The sequence below is a fragment of the Gallus gallus genome, chromosome 9 (assembly GCF_016699485.2).
Source record: "Gallus gallus isolate bGalGal1 chromosome 9, bGalGal1.mat.broiler.GRCg7b, whole genome shotgun sequence".
Taxonomy (NCBI): Eukaryota; Metazoa; Chordata; class Aves; order Galliformes; family Phasianidae; genus Gallus; species Gallus gallus.
The window spans coordinates 18,993,706-19,014,600 of NC_052540.1; the positions used below are offsets into that span (position 1 = coordinate 18,993,706).

Below are 20,895 nucleotides of genomic sequence, written 5' to 3' on the forward strand. Positions count from 1 at the left end.
GTGTCTCTGTACAGCTCCCTGAGAGGGGGCTGTGGTGAGGTGGGGGTCGGCCTCTGCTCCCATGTAACAGCAATAGGACGGGAAGCGATGGCCTCAAGTCGTGCCAGGGGAGGTTCAGGTTGGATATTAGGAAGCACTTCTGATAGAGAGCGGTGGAGCAGTGGCACAGCCGCCCGGGGAGCGGTGGAGTCACCGTCCCTGGAAGTGCTCAGAGCCGTGGGGATGTGGCACTGAGGGATGTGGGCGGTGGGCATGGGGGGATGGGGTGGGGTTGGACCTGGGGATCTGAGAGGTCTTCTCCAACCGTAATGATGCTGCGATTCATTACGAGAAGCAGGAGCGTCCAGCAGACGCTTTCACTTTTGCTTCTGTCCGTTTTGAAAGAAAACAGAGAAGGAAGAGCTTTGTTCCCTTCAATCGAAGCAGAGCTCCATGCAGGATGGGGATGGAAGGGGTACGGCCTCCCAGCGGGCGGGGCTCCTCCTCCACGCTAGTCGGGCGCTTTCCAATCGACTCCTCGCAACTTCTCGCATAGGAACGCAGCGGCTGCATTAAACAAGGCAGCACAGAGGCCGTTTTTACAGAGGGGGGGGGGACGGGAGCGCGCCGGGGGCGGCCCGGCCCCGCCTCCTACGAGGGGAGGTTCCCTTATAACGGCCGCGGAGCCGCTCCGCGCGGTCCCGCCGCTACGATGCTGCCCGCGGGCGGGCCGAGCCCCGCGCACACCTGCGGGGCCGTGCTGGTGGCTGCCGTGCTGCTGCAGTCCGTCTGCGTGGCCGTCACCTACATCTACTTCACCAACGAGCTGAAGCAGGTGGGTGCCGGGCCGGGGCGGCGCGGGCCAGGCGGGGAGCTCTTGCTTTTTCTCCGACAAGTTACGGTGTCGCTTTTTCTCTTGCACGGAGTTTGCAAACGCGGATCTCGTGCACAGCTGCGAGCGCGGCCACCCCCTCTCCCCCCCCCCCCCACCGGATGTCCCGCAGACAGCGGTAACGCGCCCGACAAAAGCTGAGGGGGGGGCGGCGCCTGTAGGAGCCTCGTGCAGCATTGGGCAGAGCCGGCGGGCACAAAGCGACCTCCGGCAGCGGGCAGCCAACGCCGCGAGCCCTCAGCACGGCCCTCCCTGCGCTGCTCGGTCGCGTGCGCGATGCTCGTGCCCCCGCTGCACGGCGGGACCCCGCGTGTGCAGGAGGACGCAGCAGAAGGTACCCGCGTGCTGCCTGCGGAGGGGGTCGGTGCTCTGGGAGGGCGGGAGATGCTCCTGCTATGCTTCTTGCTGCGCCCCGCCTGATGATGGCACCGCGGAGCTGCACCGATTTCATTTCGTTCTCTTGCGAAATACTGAGAACGAAAACAAATCCGTAAACATCGGAGTACAGTTCAGAGCGCTCCTGTCTCCCTTCCCTTTGCACAAAACCCAGGACCCAACCCCAGAGTTCTGCACAGCTTCACAGCTGCACTGAGCGTGCAGACGTGGGCTGCAAAGGAACCTCGGGCACACACCTTGTGTGGCACCTGGTGCACAACGACCATGTAGAAGGCACACCTGGAGCACAGGCTGCTACCCATCCTCCACACTGTGCACGTGGAATAAAGCTTTAGAGATGCATTAGGACTTTGCCTGTTTGCCCTCCTTCTCAAGACTGGCATTTCTGCACCTTCACCAGACTCCTAAGGCATTTACATCACTACCAAACCAGACTCCTAAGGCATTTTCATCACTACCAAACCAGTCACATAAGGCAGTGGCTTTTCCTTCCCCAGCCAACCTGAGTGCTTGGATTCACCCATTTGTTTTAGCACTCTTGCTATTGAAGGAAGTGAGGAGACATGAGCACAATAAAGTTCACAGTGCTTTAGGATATGGGCTGCAAAGAAAATAGCCACACATTTCCTTGTTTTGAAAACAGCCCCGGTCCTGGGGCAGGAAGGGACAACAGGGCCCTCCTATAGGGTCTGTCCTCAGACTCAGCGCTGCAGATACGCCTTATCTGGGTGAGTCCTGCAGAAACCTGCAGCTTGCTTTCTCTGCCCATAAGGCACACACCAGCCCTGCAGTGCCATGGTATGAGGTTGTGTGCCTGGAGGATTTCCCAGTGGAAGGAAAATGCCATTGCAGTGGCAGAGAGATGAAGTGTTGGCAGACCAGAACAGGTGAGGGGGAGGCAGAGGTGCAGTGCTGTTTGCCTGCGGATGATGAGGGCCAGGCCTGGAGCTGAGCGCTGCCCCATCTGCTGAGGGAACAACAGCACTACTCCATCTGCACGCTTGTTTTTGTTAAACTCAGCCAACCAGAGCAGCGTGGCTAAATCCACCGGAGCCCATAGTTCTAAGGGCTGCTTTTCCTTAAAACCACACCATTTTAACCACTTGGGGTGACTTTTTGAAACAATAGCCCTGACTTTAAAATACCACCGCATTCCTCAGCAGTGACCCAGGGACCTTCCCCAGTGCTCACGGGGGGGCACTTTCTCAGCACTGCCTGCAGAGCACAGAGGTGTTCCAGGGATCAGGGTCAGCTCAGCTGAGTGCTGCTGCAGCCTGAAGGGGCTGAGCAAGGCAATAGGAATTGCAGGGGATTTTTCCTAAGCCTCATGGAAGGAGAAAACTCTTCCTAAACAAACGGGGTGTGGGGGGGGGGGTGACCTCACGCTGCTTTCAGGTCTTAAGGAGCATTGAAACCACTGCACGCTGAACAAACACATCTGTTTAACAAAGTAAGCAGAACTTTTTAACAGAAGAAAAGTGGCATTTAAACCCGACAAGAAGTCCAGGTGAATGCTTTGCATGCTGACACAAGGCCCTAGAGCTGATGCAGGATTTGGGCATGCAGCAGCTGCTTACACTGAGCAGCAGCGGTGCCTCACCTCACCTCTGCACCCAGCCCTGCATGGGCAGAGCTCAGCTCCAACCAGAGCTCCTCCTGCAAGGTGCCCCAGGAGTCAGCACTTCTGCTGCTCTTTCCTCTCTGTCAAAGGCTTCAGTTACCCTCTAAGTGGAGGGTACAGACATAAGCCCGTGCCACAAGCACTCAGCGTTATAATTCTGTTTGGACCCAGATGTTATCTCTGTTGTCTGGACTTTGTTCTGGGGCCTGCCAAACACAGACCCCAGGCAGGATATGGGCAGGATGCATCATAGACAACCCTGAGAGAAAGCCTGGGCTGTAAGTGGCACTGGCTAAGAAAACAGAACGGAAGATGCCTTTACGGTTCAATACTTGATTTCATCCTCAATCTGCGAAGGAAAATCCCTTGTGCCAAAGGAACGCTTTGAACACAGAACTACAGAAAGTGACAGCATTAATCCGAGCATTGAATTTTGACAAAGTTTGTTTGTCCGAGTGCTGGGTGCTCACATAAATCCTGGTTACCCAGATACTTTACGTCCACGGGGATAATATAAATGTATTTTTGAATATTAGCTACCTCCTCGTAATTAAATCAATATGTAAACTCAGGATTAATTACTTATGCTGCCTCTACAGTCATAACTCGTACCATACTAGCAAATAGTTGTGAGAAAGCGTGTTGCTACACAGAGCTCAGTGACGTACCCAGCTGGAGGGCTGTGAGCAGATCCCAGGTGATGAATGGTGGCTGTTCTCCTGCTGCAGCTCTGGGACACGTACTCCAGGAGTGGCACTGCCTGTCTGACCGGGGAGGAGCTGGGAGACCTCATCCAGAACTTGGACGTGGTGGAAAGCAAAGACAGAGTGGCTGACCCCTGCTGGCAAGTGAAGTGGCACCTGGGAAAGTTAATTAAAAAGGTATGTGGGAGCTGATATGCTGGAGTGGTGGAGCGTGGTGCTGTTAGAATTTAGATCCTAAAGCATGTAAAGAATGCTAATAGCAGGATTAAGTGGGAAGTGAAAATGAGCCTGGCTGAAAAATCAGAAGTGTTTTTAGATTCCCATCTCCAGCACGTGGGGAGCTCCTCTCATGCGTAAATATTTGCTTCAGGCTGAAACTTACCTGAATGCAAATCTTGCATCCCAGAATGGACCCTCTGTTTGCATTCTGAAATCTTGTCTCCTCCGGGGGAAGTTCTGCCAGTGAAGGCCCTGCAGCCCTGCAGGAGGGAAACACCGTGTTTACAGATCTGACCTATGCACCATCTCCTGCTTGCTTGCCAAAAGCTTGCCTGGGTGCTGCTGGAGATAAATTTTGGATGGGTGGATGAATGGGTAGTGAGAAATGTGTTGGGGCAGAGCAGGTAGCTGGCTGCAACGTGTGGGCAGTGTCTATCAGCCAGGATGAAACATCCCAGAGCGTCAGCAGGGCTGCTGCACCACTGTGGGTAACCAGCAGTCAGCAAATGGAAAGGAGGGAGCTGCATAAAGTGAGATACGCCGAGTTAAAAACTTAGGTAGGGGTATTACATGAAATGTCATTTCCCAGAGCCAAGATCCCCCAGATGTGCAGCACTGCCACATGTGTGAATGGAAGCTGGTCCTTGTTCACCATCCCACTTAAGAAAAGCATTAGGGTCTGATTTTGCAAGAGATTTAAACCCAGATGGCTGAGCTCTCCTGAAAACATTTTCCCCAGGGTTTAGTTGCATAAAAGATATAAAATACTTCATTATGACAAATTAATATGCTTTTTTTTTTCATTAGCTCGTTGATCAAATTCAGAATAGCATGCATTTGTGAGTGGGAGAAGGAGAGTTTTCTGCATCCTTCACTTTCTGCTGACAAGCTAATGAGTTTTCCCTGTGTTTGTTGGCAGATGATGTCAAGAATCCTTCAGGAAAACATGTCTGCAATCAACGGTACTATAATAATGTTATTAATTGTGGTAAGAGGGAGCTGCTGGTGGTGTCTGAAATGAGCATGGTGACTTGAGTAGTTCTGTAAAGCCCAGAAAACAGGGACTCGGGCGTTGTGCAGTCACACAGGGCATGGAGCAGTGCTTACCTGTTTCCGGAGGGCAGATTTCCAGGAGCCAGAAGGGTGGTCCTAAGGGGACTGAGGGGCAGTGAGGTGCCTGGCCTGGGGATAAGCCGAGGGTGTCTGTGATTTAGCCAGTTCAAAACCTAAAGCCAGACAGCACAGCCATTCAGCAGGGGACAGACGCATCTCCTTACGTCCTTGCTTCTCACTGGCGACCCCGTTTCTCGTCCCCATGTAGGTGACAGGACCCAGGCACTGCCGCGCAGGGATGAGCCGCCGCAGGGCCCCACGCTCAGGATAGCGGCACACCTGACGGGCAGCAGCAAGAGGAGCTCCGCGTCCCCGCACAGTAAGGGCCAGTCTGCACACAGCACTCACGGAGCTGCTCTCTCACTCGTAGCTGGAGTTAACGTAGGCTTTTATACTTGCATGGAGTTAATAGCAAGAAAGAAGTCACGAGTCTCCTTGTCCCACGCACTGCGTTTTTCAGCTCGTTGCAGGTGGAGGCTGCTCACAAGCGGTGAACCTAATGAGGTTCAGCAAGGCTGCATGCAGGGTGTTGCATTTGGGTTGGGGCAATCTCAGATACATGGACAGACCGGGAGAAGAACTTGCTGAGGGCAGCCCTGTGGAGAAGGGCATGGGGTCATGGTGGACAAAAAGCTTGACACAAACCAGCAGTGTGCTCTTGCAGCTGAGAAGGCCAACAGTATGCTGTGCTGCCAGCAGGGAAAAGGAGGGGATTGCCCCCTCTGCTCTGCTCTGCCCTCATGAGGCCCCATCTGGAGTGCTGCATCCAGGCCTGGGGCGCCCAGCACAAGAAGGATGCAGAGCTCTTGGAGCAGGTCCAGAGGAGGGACACGAAGATGAACAGGGCTGGAGCACCTCGCTTAGGAAGAAAGTCTGGGGGAGATGGGCTTGCTGAGCTTGGAGAAGAGCAGCCCTGCCCACAGCAAGAAGTTGAAACTAGATGATCTTTGAGATCCCCTCCACTCTAGCCATCCTTTGATTCTCACGGGATGGGAAGAAAGCTTGTTCTCTTTGGTACCTCACTGACTTCTCCTTGGGAATCTTCATTGGATAAAACAAAAATTCTCTTCCCGAAGTTAAGCTTTCCTCTTCTCTTTCCTTTAATTTCCTTCTGTTGCAAGGCCCAGCTGCTATGGTGACAGACCTATGGGCAAGGAGATGTGACATTCAGGCCCTGTTAATGAAAGGCTTTGTGGGGTTTCATCAGCTCGGAGGGTACCAGCCACAAATTGATGTTTTAACTCTGTTACCAAGTAACAGCACATTGGCTTTTCTCTTATTTGAGAGCACACAAAAAATGAAAAATAGTTGGCGTGAATTCTCACATAGCGCTGAACAGCTTAATTGTGAACTTCCTAATTGTTTTGAGAGGATGGAGCTAACGAGCTGCTCTGGGAGGGGCCTTTCCTTTCCTTAACTGCTCACAGCAGGTGCCATGCAGGCTTTTAACTTCACATCTCTCTTCTTTCCCAAGTAGATTACTTGTCCTACAGAGGCATTGGGCATAAAATCCACAGCTGGGAGTCATCGAGGAGAGGCCACTCCTTCCTCTACAACGTGGAGCTGTGGAATGGTGAGCTGGTGGTGCCCCAGACAGGCTTCTATTACATCTACTCACAGACTTACTTTCGCTTCCGTGAAAATGAGGACGAGGACTCGGGTTTGTTGGAACGAATAAAGAATCCCAAGCAGCTCGTCCAGTACATTTACAAACTGACAAATTACCCAGATCCCATTCTGCTCATGAAGAGCGCAAGAACAAGCTGCTGGTCCAAAAAGGCTGAGTATGGACTTTATTCCATCTACCAGGGCGGGGTGTTCCAGCTAAAAAGGGAGGACAGAATTTTTGTCTCGGTCAGTAACAGTGATATCGTTGACATGGACAAGGAGGCGAGCTTTTTTGGAGCCTTTATGATTAGTTAAAAGACAAAAAACTGTGCTCTGGAGGAAGCAAAGCTAGGACCTACCCAAAATTCTGTAGAACAGGACACGAAGCAGACGCCGTAACAGCAGCAGCAAAACCAGGCTCCCTGTGTTCCACTCACTCCCTCACTGCTATGGCCAGGAGGGAGCTTGGTGGCAGCAGGTTGGCAGTGCTTTGTGTGGCACGAGCCGGGCACGTCGCGGGTGGCCCAGTGCCATTCTGTGTCCTGCAGGTACCATATGGAGCTGCTCCGGGTGCTGATGGGGCTGGAGGAAAGTTCCACCTGTCACCTGTATCTCATACTAGGAGCCCTCCTAGTCCCCCCAGTGGAACTATTCTGCAAGTTTTTGTTGGAACCAGAGTTTCCCAAAAGGGAAAAGCCATCGGAAGCTCACATTGCACGTCTTCATCTCATCTCCCAAAGCAGTTAAGCACCTAATTAATTTTAAGCGCACACAGCCTGACTAAACCTGGGGTATTGACATGCTTGAAATTAAATATGTGCTTAAGCATTTTCCAGGATCGTGGCTTGAGTAAGCACACTGCTCTGTCTCAGTCAGTACATCGCACATAAAAACAGCTGCTGGAAGGGCACAGGAGAGGTTTTGAAATCAATCAGTATTTTGGGATCAGCACATTACGGCAGCGCCTATTTACCTAATTGCTGTACTGCAAAGATTTCACCCTGCCTCCAACAGCCTCAGTAACGCAGTTACACTTGTTGACAGCAAGTGCTTGATATTAAAAAAAAAAAAAGTGTTTTTCTCTAAATGCTGAATTCTATTCGACATTAGCCACAAATTGAGCATGACACAGTTATTCCATGTTTACTTGCACTGGCCTGGATTATGTAAAGGTGCAAGGCAGAATGATAGCCTGATGACTAACGTTTTAGGGAAAACATACGCAACTATCCATGTTTAACCAGCAGCTACAGTTCAGATAATGCTATTTTGATGTTTATTCTGTTTGTAGGAATGGTTGAAAAGCTTTCATAACTTCTTTGAAATTTAAACTGACCACTAATTGTGTGAGTGGGACTGCAGTTGGATGTGAGTTTAAGTTGGATGGGCATAAATGAGCACATCTGCAGCCGTGTCATTGTAAATACACTAACGTGCACCTTGGATGCATTTTGCCCAGGTTCAGAGAAACCAATGGGAAAAAGAAGGTGAAAGTGGAAAAAAAACAAAGGAGGAAAAAGGTAGAGGCTTTGCAAGTGCTACTTTCAGTCAACACAACATTGCCAGGAGAAAAGCTATTTGTTTTTTAAATATATTAAGGTTGCCGGGAACCTTCCCATTCACCTTCCATGGTGGTAACTAAATCACTGTGCACAGAGAGACATGCATTGTTCATCTCTGCTTCGTCAACAAGAGGCACTGAAGGGGCACAAGGGCCAGTGCTCACCTGGGCTCCTGCGGTTGGTCATTTCAATAGTGGAGACCTTCACAATAGCAGAGACCTTCAGCAGAGCCCTCCATTTGTTTTTAGGGCAAAGAAACACAGGTGTGAACCTGAAACGACAAGTCAAACTTCAGCTTGCTGTTTCAACACAGCATCATGTATAACCATTTCAGTGGCAATCAGATCTGTGAATTTCTCCATCGTTTACTGGAGTATATGGTTTGGATCCAACTCAAATCTGTTTTGACATAGAACAGAAAACATACCTGGAGTTGTCTTCCCAATTTCAGGACTAAATTAAGAAAGTGTTTTGCCTGGCAGAGAAGGAAGGGGGGAACAGAGCTGTTCCCAACACAGCTGGGTGCTGCTGCATTGGACCTGACTTTTGTGGCTGCTTACCTTTTCACATGGACATGTTTGTTTTTTTTGTTGTTGTTGTTGTTGTTTTTTTCCCAACAATTTATGTTAAAATTGTTTTTTTTTAAAGTTATTTGAAAGAGATTTATTTGAACTGTGAAAAAGCATTTCCAGTGCTTTCTTAAGAGTCAGGAGCCCTCCATGTGGGTAAGAACCAATGTGTGTAATGTAGCGACTTCACACACTTGCAGCTGACATGAAGACAAACTACAACACTTTTTGCCTTATTCAATGTTCTCTCTCTGGCTCCCAGTGTCCATTATGATTGGGAATTCCTTGCTTAGGGAACTCTCCTGGGCATTATCTTTCTAACTGTAAATATACCTATTCTTAGGCCCTGCATGCAGAGCAGAGGATCACACCAAGTAATCACATTGTGTTTCTGAATAATCCAAAGGCCTGCTTGCCAGATATTATCCTGGGGAGAGACTGTCAAGTTGTGTCTGATAGGACATGTTTGAAGATTAATGGAAAGATGCATCAGCTTCTGATTGTACATTTGCACCGAGTCACACTTCTCATCTCACTTTATGATGAATGGTGAATGTAGCAAATTTTTATATGTGGGTTGTGGTAAACATGTAAGGGTTATAATTTTTCTACGTGTTTTATATAAAATGTTTTTAGTAAATACTTACTGAGCCTCGTGGCGTTCATTGGCTTCCATAGCAGCAGCCCAGCCCCACGACTGCACCCCATATCGCAGGGCTTGGGAAGAAATCATCCCTTTTGTAGAGACTGCTTTTATTTCAACTCTCTTTTCTGGTGTTTCCATGGGAAAGAGGACTTAGCAGCTAACTGCCTGTTATTTTACCTTGCATTGCTTCATTACTGCTATTTTTCTGCTCCTCTTTGCCTCAGTAAATGTGGTTGTTATTCACTTGGATTCCCTTGGCCGGGTGGGATCAGGGATGCATTCCTTGTCCTCTGTGCAAATAGATAAGAATCCCAGATCAGACCCCGGGGTTCTAAGATTTGTAATTACACTTTTCATACGTATGATGTCTGCGTTCCTGGGGCTAAGGAAAGCCTGGATGCAGTGATCAAAATGACACAGCTAACACACTGAGACGAGAACTCATTCCTCCAAGGTGCCATGTTCCGTTCAGTTGCAGAAATAGAAGACGGATTGGGATAATTTGGGGCCTGACCCAATTTTCACAGATTGGACTTTTTTATATATAGGTAATGCGGCCGTTTGTAGCTGTTTCCCTCAGAGCTCTCTTCCGTTCATTCAAACTGACAGAAATTGCATGTTACGTCGCATGAACAAAAACCACCCATTCTCCTCTGCCTGACAGCGCATCCATCCCTGCTAAGTGCCGGAGCGCCGCGCTGCTGCCTGATGTAACAGCACTCCCTTTCCTGCGGCTTTGCTAAGCCAGCTCTGCCATCTCCATCAGCTCCTTGGGAAAGTCTTCCAGGCAACGTCGGGTTGGACACTGGGCTGTGACAAATGCTGTCTGGCTGCCAGTGCTGAGGACCGCGGGGCAGCAGGTTGGGGCAGGAGTAGGTTTGAGCAGCTCCCCTTTTTCACTGGCTGCTCTGCCAGTGCTAACCTCGTTCATGTTCCTTGTCTGACGCAGTAACACTGAACACAGAATGTGTAACACTTACTATGTGAGCAAACGCTCAGGGAATCCAAGGTTCAAACTGCCTTTTAGAAACTAACAATGTGATCACAACAGAATCGAAGGAACAAACACTTCTTCAAGGCACTTGATTTTGTCTGACTGAGTTCTTCAGCTCGTATAAGCCTCAGTTTGTACAAAGCCACCCTTGTTTATGCCTTGCAGCCACTGGATGAGGGCTGAGAGGATGAAGTGCGGATCTGCTGGTGGATTCAGGCAGGTTTTTGCTCCCCATTTCACAAAGAAACCAAAGTACCATCAGGACAGCATGACCAAGAATGAATGAGTGCACAGTCCCATCCTGCACGTTCTAGCACTAACACAAGTCATAGGGCGTACTACGAGTAGTACACATGTGAGTCGGGTGAGCATCCCCACCCCTCGGCTGCAAGGCTTCTGTTATGGGGCTGTTTGTCCTATGGCACCAGAAAGGTGTCTGCTGCCTCCAGGAGCAAAGCCAGGACAGCCTTGAGTCAGAACCTGAGATTGAACACCCAGTGACATTGCAAAAATGCAGGACTCATCTCCTGCTGCTCTCATGCTATATGCTATGTAATAAACCCTTTGTACTTCTGACACAGAACAAACATAGCTGTGGCTGGGGAACCTTCTCTGCACTGAGTGGCCCAAGAGGAACATTCCTGCACTGGAGTGACCTAACAGCACGTGGAGCCAAGGTGCATTGAAAAGGCAAACCTAAAATGGATGCCTCTGAGTCAGTGCATTAGAGCACATCTTTGCTAGCCCATTAACTAACAGCATTTCAAGGTCAGCTCGTAGATGTTAAGTTCCATGCAAACAACTGTAAAGTCATTACTGCACTTTGCAGTTCTTTGGTGGCTATTCCATTGGCACTGCTCACTGCTGATAGGTACTAAACCACAACCTTTGAGAGCACCCACCAGCTGCTACCTCCTGTTCTTAAAACACAACACTTATAATAAAAGTCAAAGCACCTCCTGCCCCTGGATACAATAAAAAAAGATGCTTTTCTGTGGATTGTAGAAGATGTGTCATTCTTAAATGGCAGATCTCTCCCTTGAAGTCTGTTTTACATGGAAAGCCATAATAAATCTATACTCAAAGCCCTCAGATATTTCCATGACAACAAACCATAATATAAACTAGAATTAAAACTTCACTGGATGAAGAGGGAATGGAAAGGATGGAACATAGGAGAGAGATCCCAAATGACTGTCAACAGCAACTCTGCCTTACCTCCAGCACTCGGCACAGCTCTCATGCTGCAGAAGGGAAGCAGCAATATTTTAAGAGCTCCCTGAGAGGTAAGTGTCCCCCGTAATGCTGCTTTGTTTTGCTTTGAAGTATTTTTGCAATGTCTGTTCTGGCTGTTCATTAAGTTAGCGGATAAAGCTGTGCATAAAGTGTCCTCATCTTCTGCCTCTTTCTCTCATCCCAGCTATATTAGTGACTTCAATCTTTCCCGTGGTTGGTAAGGCAACGTAAAGTACCTTTCCTGCAGCTGAGGGCAGGTAGATGAGTGCTTGGAACCACCTTCTCTCACAGCCATTCTATCTTCTTTCACCACTGTCCTTCATGGTATATGCAAAGCAGACTCAGGAACTCATCATCACTCCAACTCGGTGGCATTTCGGTTCTTTATGCCCCATTAAGGTGTGGCCTTCAATATCCAAAGAATCCAAAACTGGGACTGCTTCCTTCTCTCTCAGCTGTTTTTTTTCTGGCACTGACCCTAAGAAGGAAAAGCCACTACTGAATCATGCTTCAAAACCCCTTTGAACAAGCAGGGCAGCGAAGCTGTTGGATTCAAAGAACGACTGCAGTCCCTGATCCAAGTGGGTCAGGGCATCAAACTCCCAATGAATTAAGTGTTATTTCGCTGCATTACAGACCTGGGCTGCCAGGAGGATAGAGATCTGCTGCCGCCTCAGATCAAGTACCGTTTCACAAAGGGACAAGATTTGTCTGAAAGACTGAGGCTCTTTTCTCCCAAGGGAAAGGGAAATGGTCATTTTTGACAAGATACAACTCAGCAAGAATGGGAGGAATTTCATGAGAATAAAGGCTGCTCCCTGCAAGGTCACAGCCGCAGCCTCAGGCCCTTGGCTCTGCCAAGCACCCAGGTCCTGCAGCTGATGCCACTGGTCTGAGAATGTGTGGGGGTGGGAAGAGTGAAAGCATTCTTTCGGGAACAACGGGAACTATTTGGCAGCTTTCCAGGACCTGGACTCTATGGTCCTTATGGGTCCCTTCCAACTTGGGGTGTTCTATACAGGGACGGCTGCCCGCTGCTCTGTCATTTAAATACATCATTTCAGTTAGGTCAGGGTCAACATCGTAATGCTGAAATAGCTGGATGTTGGTGGCATACAGCCCATGATTCTTCTTCAGAACTAAGTAAAGCATTTACATGGGCAGCTGGATAAGCAAAGTGAGAGGACGATAGGCTCTTCCTTTTTGGTTTGTCTTCTTTTTTTTTTTCCCAAATGAATTAATTTGTGGCTGTGCTCCATAAAATTCAGCAGCCCTCGAGTAACTCGCTACAAAACTGTCTCACAGTGCGAGAGCAGGAATGGCCAATACTGACTCCACCAAAAGCTGCAAAGCGTGTTGAAATTAGGATACGGACAGGGCACTAAGGCTAATGCATCACTATGGGAAGTGCTGCAAAGTGCTCAGCTGCCAACAGGCACATCCCGAGGAGCAGGCAGAGTAACTGCCGTGTCACCCTGCGCTTCTGCTCTGTTCTTCAGTGAAGCCTGGCAGTTGTGAAATAGCAACACCAGCAGATGGTGGGCATACATATGTGAGCGTGCACGTGAAAAGCAGCACCAAGCTCTGTTTCCACGCTGCATTAAGCAGGATGCCAGGGTGCACTCAGAGCACGGGTGGTGATGGGGGGGTACCTATTCTGCCCCCGAGCTCACCTTGAGCTGCTTCCCTCAGTCAGGGCCTGTGGGCACAGCATCAGCCTCAGTCTCAGAGGGATGCGGGATGCTGCAGCGCGGGAGCCCAGCAGCTCCGAGGGGTGTGCTTGCGGAGCGCAGAGCCGCGCTGAGTGAGAGCGGAATTGCAGGTGAATCAGAGAGAGGGCGACGGCTGCAGCTTCACCCATCTGTAGCCTTACCGCGCTCCTGCCAAGATGCAAGGGCAACGAAACGACGGACTGTGACCGCAGCCGTCCCCGCGCCCGTCGCTGTCCCCACGCGGCCATCAGCCGCACATCGCGGTGCCGGGATTTTACACGCGTGGAGAACGCCGCGCCGACCCGTCCCAGAAGCGACAGCCGCTCCAAGAACGCACACCATCGCCCTTCACCGCCTCGACGGCGGCAAGCGGAAAGCAAGCTCGTGGGGACGGAGCTCAGCGGGCAGCCCCGCACCGCGGCCGGGGGGTGGGGGCGTGCGGGGACCGCCCGGCCCCGGAGGAGGCGTCCCGCGAGAGGGAGCAGAGGGAGAGGACGAGCGGAGCGCGCACGTCGGACTAAACTCGCCGCAGAGCGCGGGGCCGCTCCGCGCCCGCGGAGGCAGCGCTTACGCCCGCCGTGACGCGCGGAGGGACCGGCCCCCGGCCGGGAGGGGAGGGGGGGGCGGAGCGGGGCCGCGTCCCTCCCCGCCTCCCGCACCTGCCCCAGCCCCGGCACGGAGCGGCTCCGCGCGGGGATGCGCAGCCCGCGGCGGCACGATGCGGGAGGGGAGCTCGGAGAACAGGACGGGCGGCGAGTCCCCGCTGCGCCTCTTCCCCGCGCCCGTGCTCACCGGCATCACCGTCGCCTGCGTCCTCCTCTTCGTCGTCGGGGTCCTCGGCAACCTGATGACCATGCTGGTGGTGTCGCGGTTCCGGGACATGAGGACCACCACCAACTTCTACCTGTCCAGCATGGCCTTCTCCGACCTGCTCATCTTCCTCTGCATGCCCCTGGACCTCTTCCGCCTTTGGCAGTACCGGCCCTGGAACTTCGGAGATCTCCTCTGCAAGCTCTTCCAGTTCATCAGCGAGAGCTGCACCTACTCCACCATCCTCAACATCACCGCGCTCAGCGTGGAGCGGTACGTCGCCATCTGCTTCCCTCTGCGAGCGAAGGTGATCATCACCAAGAGGAAGGTCAAGCTGGTCATCCTCATCCTCTGGGCCGTCTCCTTCATTAGTGCTGGCCCCATCTTCGTCCTGGTGGGCGTCGAGCACGAGAATGGCACCAACCCACTGAGCACCAACGAGTGCCGTGCCACGGAGTACGCCATCCGCTCGGGGCTGCTCACCATCATGGTGTGGATCTCCAGCATCTTCTTTTTCCTGCCCGTATTCTGCCTCACGGTGCTGTACAGCCTCATCGGGAGGAAGCTGTGGAGGAGGAAGAGGAAGAACATCGGTCCGAGCACCATCATCAGGGACAAGAACAACAAGCAGACTGTGAAGATGCTAGGTATGGCTCCCCGGGCTCTGTGTTTGCAAGTGCGTGTGCTTGTGTGTGCAAGAGAGGGGGGCTGAGCAGTGCCAGATCACTGTCGTTGCTTCTAAAGGAAAGCATTGTTTTAAAACCTTTCCTACAAAGGGCTCCACTTTAAGGTATTTGCAGAACAACTCTCCCCTTTCCTTAGATTTATTTCTAACCGGTTGGTGCTGGGGACTCTAAAACAGTTATGGAGATTTTAATAACAACCTCTGACGAAGACGAATACCACCGTTACAATTAGCTCTTGCCCTGGAGATTTTTAGAACATCTTTGGTTGTGGATACCGACATTATTTACAGAGAACAGTTTATCTGATTTTCAAACTAACTTCTTCTAAACCCACAAAGTTAGCTGCAGACTAAGCAAGCAGGGTGTGATGTGCACTGACTTTCAAATGAAAAGGCATTTTTAGCAAATTGGGGTAATTTAGCCAGCGTGACTGTTTAAGATCATGGAAAGCGATCTTATTCTTGCATTAGCAAAGCATCAGCCTTTGCTGAACAGTGACCATTTTGTCTCCCTCAGGGTCTATAATCCCCTAAATTCCCACCGACTTCAGGGTAACAGGATGGAGACGACAGACGCTGTCAGTCCTGACAGTGTATTTACACAGCCGCATGGTTTAAACAACAGACACTGCTGGCACACAGAAGAGCACGTTCAGCACAGGGATGCTGGCAGCTCCTGACAAGCGTGTGCCAGGAGCTGGCTGCACAGGACCCAAAGTTGCTGCACAGATCCATGCCTGGTCACTGAGCACCGCTGCATGCTTTTGCACTGACAGATCCCAGCATGAGCTCCCGTGGATGGGATGCTTCACACAGGTGCCACGGCAAGGCAGAGGTGAAGGGCTAATGAGCCAGATGGAGAGGTGGCAGTGCGCCCTAAGGGGCTTCATTACTGTATAGGAGCCTACCTGATCTTTTGTGAGTGCCCTGCTTTAGTACTACTACCACCAAGCAGCAAGAATTATACAACCTGAGGCATTCTTTGAGCCCTTTCAGCCACGTTTTACAGTCAGTAGAATTAGTTCAGGTGGGTAAAGTGTGACCTTGGAAGTAATTCTTCACTCACACTGCTAGAGCTTCAGGATTATGGATCTCTATTTACAAGAAGTAAATTGCCAGCACGTACTACTGCCATGTTTATCTATCTGCATGTTTAACCGTAAGGAATGTCAAAACAGTAAGTGCTTATTTCTGCCCCCAAGTATTGCTGCCAGCACTATGGTATTTCAGACACCTTTTCTTCTTCTGCAAGGGCTGGGAACAGCATGGCAGGGGTGAGCCCTTCCTCTGGCAAAGCCAGCATTCTGCAGATGAAAACAGCCCAGTGCTGGGCAGAAAGGAAAGAAGTGAGTAAGGGCTCAATAGCAGCAGATGCACAATGCAATCTGCTCCCACTGCTTTTACTTTTCTGCCTGAAATCTAGAAGGCGCTTCCTAAGACTTCAGCAAGTCATGGAACATTGATTAAATGGGATTAGCATCGCTTCTTTTAAACTGTAGAAAGATTGTATGCCTCTAGGATAGTAATTAAACACCCGAACACATAGCCTGACTGTGAAAGGAGCTATCATAACCCATTCCTCTTGAAATCAATGGGATTCTGCATGAGTGAGGATCAAACTGCATCCTCAAAACCCCAGTTAGGAGGGATACGCACGCTTACCTGTAAACACATTGGCTATGCTCGATACTCTGTGTATGATGACCGCAGTGGTAGTAATCAACATATGGATTAAACTCCAGAGCATGCTCTTGAGCCATGGAAACTTTATCTGAATTTCCCAGGTGGAGAAACTGCAAAAAGATATCAAAGTGTTGGGCTCAGGAAGATGCAGAGCAGGAAAACAGATACTCTGAATTTCAGCTGTGTGCTGCAGAGTATGCCATAAGTTGCATGTGGCTTTCCTGTTCTTGGAGTAATCATGTGCCAATGCACAGGCAGATAGGCAGGGTGCAAAGCTACCTGTTGTTACCCTGCTGAATGTACCCTACAGATCCAGGTGGTGGTTTTTATTGTCTTTTGGCCTTTGTCTTGAGCCAGTTTGCTTCCCAGGGATTAAATACCTCACTATAAAGCACAGTGTTGAGTCTATCACGTTATATATAATTTGCTTTTGTAGGTGCAGACGGTAGATTATGTTATGATTTCTGTCACTGTTCTTTAATTCTGTTCTTTTATGGAAATGATGACTTGATAGCTCAGGTGTGTGATGTGCAGTATACAGGCAGGCTGCCCAGGTACAATCAATTTAAGTATTGCTAATCTATCCTGCCAGAAAAAGTACCTGAGAGAGACCTGAAAAGTTATGGGGTGCCTTTTCCCACTTGGAGATACATTGGTTGAAAAGAGAGAATGCTATTTCATCTGAATCAACCTTTTTTTTTTTCTCCCTACTCACAGTTAACACACTTTCTTCTGCTGTTTTTTGTTTTAGTCGTGGTGGTATTTGCTTTCATACTCTGCTGGTTGCCTTTTCACGTAGGACGATATTTATTTTCCAAATCCTTCGAAGCCGGATCCTTGGAGATAGCAGTGATCAGCCAGTACTGCAACTTGGTGTCCTTTGTCCTCTTCTACCTGAGCGCAGCCATCAACCCCATCCTCTACAACATCATGTCCAAGAAGTACCGCGTTGCCGCATGCCGGCTCTTCGGACTCAAAGCCCTGCCAAAGAAAAGACTCTCCAGCACCAAGCAGGACAGCTCACGTGTATGGACAGAACCCACCGTCGCCACATGACATGGGGTCCAGTGCCAGAGCATCACACACCGGTGTTACCGGAGAGCCATCACGGAGGGGACGTGGGGCAAGGCACAAATCGGCAAGGAAAGCTCTACTTGTGTCGTCACCTGGATTTGCTGGGAGATGTCACGTAGGCAGTGAAAGATCTCTAAAAATTACCTACACCTTGAGAATATAAAAGGAGACGTGTGGTTACAGCATTTGGCAACAATCAAGTGATATTTGTCCGCTGCTTTTGTCCATATGACGTCTAAAGGGAGACCGACTTTTGACATGGTGTGATAGCGATAGGATGAGGGGGAATGGTTTTAACTAAAAGAGGGCAGTTTTAGGTTGGGCGTTAGGAAGAAATTCTCTACCCAGAGGGCAGCGAGGCCCTGGCACTGCTGCCCAGAGCTGTGTGCCCCATCCCTGGATGTGCCCAAGGCCATGGATGGGCCCTGAGCAGCCTGAGCTGGTGGGGACAACCAGCCCACGGCAGGGGATGGGACTGGATGGACTTCAATGTCTCTTCCAAACCCAAACCATTCTGTGATTCTGTGATATGGTTTTTTAACACAGGGAAGCTAGGCTTCCCCATTTCTAAAAGGCAAACATAGCCCGGCTCTACTGAGAGCCCATGCGACTCCGGCAGCTGCTAAACATGAGCGGAGGTTTTCCAGAGTTAACTTTAGATTTGCTAAAAATTTTGCTAGCACATAGCCAGACCCTAAAGAGAGAAAATATAATTGCCTTGTCGAAGTAGTAGACATAGGATTTGATACGCTTTTCATAATCTCCATTTTTAATACAAGTTCCAAAAAGGAGAAATAAAAACGGGCGGTGTTCAAACATGCTCAAATTAATGACCCTCACATCATGTGTGAATAGAAATAAAAAAAGTCTTCATTGAAGTGGCATAAAACGTGGCTGTGCTGGAATATTTTGGGAATGCGTGTCAGTGGGACAAGGACAGTGCTGCCTTTGGGACTGCAGTGATGCCGTGAAGACTGGGAATGCAATCTCCTACAGCCATCTTTTTGTTTTACCAGCTGACTCACCTCTACTTGCTCTGCTCAGCTTGGCTGTGAGCGACTCACTGTACCCAAACCTGGGAGCTGTTGGCTGTCCCAGCATTGGTGCCTGTGCACACTGCAGCCTGAGGATGAGTCTACCTGTAAGACACCCTGGGTTGCGATCAGTCAGTCCTGAGCACCTTGTGCCCCAGCAGAGCCCGTGCTGCAGCAGCACTGGTGTGCTGCAGTATCATATCCACTTACTTTTAGACCTGAAAAAGTCACAGAAAATATCCATTAAGACCCACAGGCAGACACATTCTCATACTTGATTCATAAAAATCTTAAATTCAATTGATTTTTGTGATTCAAATATGTCATTAAAAACCAAATCAAACCAGAAAGCCTTTCACACCTTGTGCTAATCTGTATGCCTTATATCGCATCTGTTGTCACACCTATACATAGATGTTGTGGTCCAGCTAATAGAGCTTGAGGGTGTGCATGTGCAATAGCAGCTTTTATTTATTTGGTTCTATTTATTACCAGCTGGTCCACAACTGATTCTACATAACAAACTGTCTGTTCACAAGATTCCTATTGCTCCTAAGCTCCTATTGCTGACTATGGGCCGCATTCTGCCTGTTATGCCTTTGCAGCTGGGTGTAAGTGAAAAGAGAATTTGGCCCCTTCTGTACCTTCTGTGTCTGTTGGTGGGGCTGAGTGGCTGCAGCGTGTCCCAGCAGGGGCAAACCACAGGAGCAGCAGATGGGAGTTGCAGAGAGACAGCCTAGGAGGCTCACCTCATTGGAGCCTCTGGCGTGGGCTGAGCCCATTAGGAGAGCCGCACCCATGGCATCCTCTCTCCTTTTGTCTCTGACCACTTATGCCTTTCTGTTCATTTTGTTCCTTCCTTTGCTGTCTGCTGACAAGCAGCTCTGGTGGCAGACATCAGGCAACTCAGGGAAACAAGAAATCAAGGAGTCTTGAAAATATTGTGAATATGTGAGCTCACTAATTACACGTCCGTGTAAACGAACCGATCGCGCACCTAACGTCACGTAAGCGTTTCGAGTTTCAGCTGTGTCTGTGGTATTAAACGTGAGCAGAAAAAGAAATCATGTGCTGAGAGCCTCTGTGGAGCTGCGGGTGGGTGGTGAGGGAGGGGACGTGGAGTAGCCACCTCCATGTGACTCTTGCACAAGCAGGAAGAGATTTCAGCTGTGGCAGAAACTCTCAAGCTTTTCACGCACACTGTAGCAGTCACTCCACCAGGTTGCACTGTACCATCCATTAGCTTTGCCCCCCTAAGGTGTTAAAGTATCTCCATACAGAAATGCTGGAGTTGCACTTACTGGTATCGTGGGCTGGTGGTTGGGGTCTGGGTGTGCTGCTTCAGACAGCTGCTGGCACTTTGTGGGCTGCTTTTACCCAGGAGACAGGAAAAGCATCACCTGGGCAACTTCTGCACCATGAAATCAAATGTCAGGTGCCCCCAGAAGGATACGTGACGTCCCTGTGGGATGAATATGCAGCTGCCTACCTCTGGGGTACGCTGCTGCTGGATCTCCATTGGAAAAAAAAAAAGAACAAAAACCAACTGTTCAACATTTCAATAACATTTTCTACCTAGAAAAGGTACTGAAGTCACAGGACAGCCACGATGGCCAACGCTTCCTGGGAGAAACAGCATTTCCCTGCTGTCCTCAGGCCGTTCCTGCAGCCCTTCATTTTCCCAGCACCACTTCCCCTCAAAGCCTTCTCTGTCTGAAAGAGCACAGTTCTCTCCCCAGCACAGCTTTGGACCTGAGCATGGCTTTTGGGGTCTGCTTTACCTGCAGTGAAGGCGGGAGCCTTGCAGGTGCTGGGCTGCTCAGGAGTGTGACTGCAGCACAACCACTCACAGCTGTGAGCCCTGTGTTGCACTGCTGCAAACTCCCTCCTATAGAAACAAACTCTGCCAGTTCCAACTGAAAAAGAAAGCCATATAGGGGCCTTATGAGTCAAAATTCTGCTCTGTTCTCACTGCCCTGTATGTAACCTCCTATGTATGTAATCCACATAGGAGGTAACTGGAGGCTCATTCATTAAACAGCTCAAACTTTAGGAGATTTTCCAACACTACCTTTGACATTGCAGCCTTGCAGATAAACAGAACCTATTTGGCTGCATCTTATTTATTGGCAACATCTTAACCTGGTGATAAAATAGGTCAAAAGCACTTTACCAGAAAGGTCCATTCATTTTAGAAAAGTACCTTTGATGGAAGCATCCACAGGCAGAAAATCATGTCCTATTGTATTGCTTGCCAAAAATAAGACGTTCTGGAAAAGCAGCACTTAGATGTCAAATCTGGACCTGCAAGATGCTCAGAACTGATGGAAGTTCCTATCACATGACATTGCCTAAGCA

The 20,895-nt window shown here is 49.8% G+C and overlaps 2 protein-coding genes across 8 annotated transcripts; both read left to right on the top strand.

Moving 5' to 3' along the window:
- Window positions 1-649: 649 nt before the first annotated feature.
- On the top strand, window positions 650-9,305 carry TNFSF10 (tumor necrosis factor superfamily member 10). 6 transcript variants are annotated; one of them, XM_015291626.4, is made up of 6 exons: window positions 677-814; window positions 906-1,205; window positions 3,617-3,769; window positions 4,731-4,773; window positions 5,133-5,243; window positions 6,399-9,305. In XM_015291626.4, the coding sequence occupies exons 1-6, from the start codon at window positions 692-694 to the stop codon at window positions 6,845-6,847; spliced, it is 1,179 nt and encodes a 392-aa protein (XP_015147112.1). In that variant the 5' UTR covers window positions 677-691; the 3' UTR covers window positions 6,848-9,305.
- Window positions 6,861-20,214, top strand: GHSR (growth hormone secretagogue receptor). Of its 2 annotated transcripts, none has more exons than XM_046898301.1 (2): window positions 6,861-14,708; window positions 17,229-20,214. In XM_046898301.1, exons 1-2 carry the CDS (start codon window positions 13,280-13,282, stop codon window positions 17,483-17,485), a joined length of 1,686 nt encoding a protein of 561 aa, XP_046754257.1. In that variant the 5' UTR covers window positions 6,861-13,279; the 3' UTR covers window positions 17,486-20,214. The 2 variants fall into 2 exon arrangements, with proteins under 2 accessions (XP_046754257.1, NP_989725.1); NM_204394.2 differs by having other exon boundaries at window positions 13,892-14,708; window positions 17,181-19,601.
- Window positions 20,215-20,895: the final 681 nt, after the last annotated feature.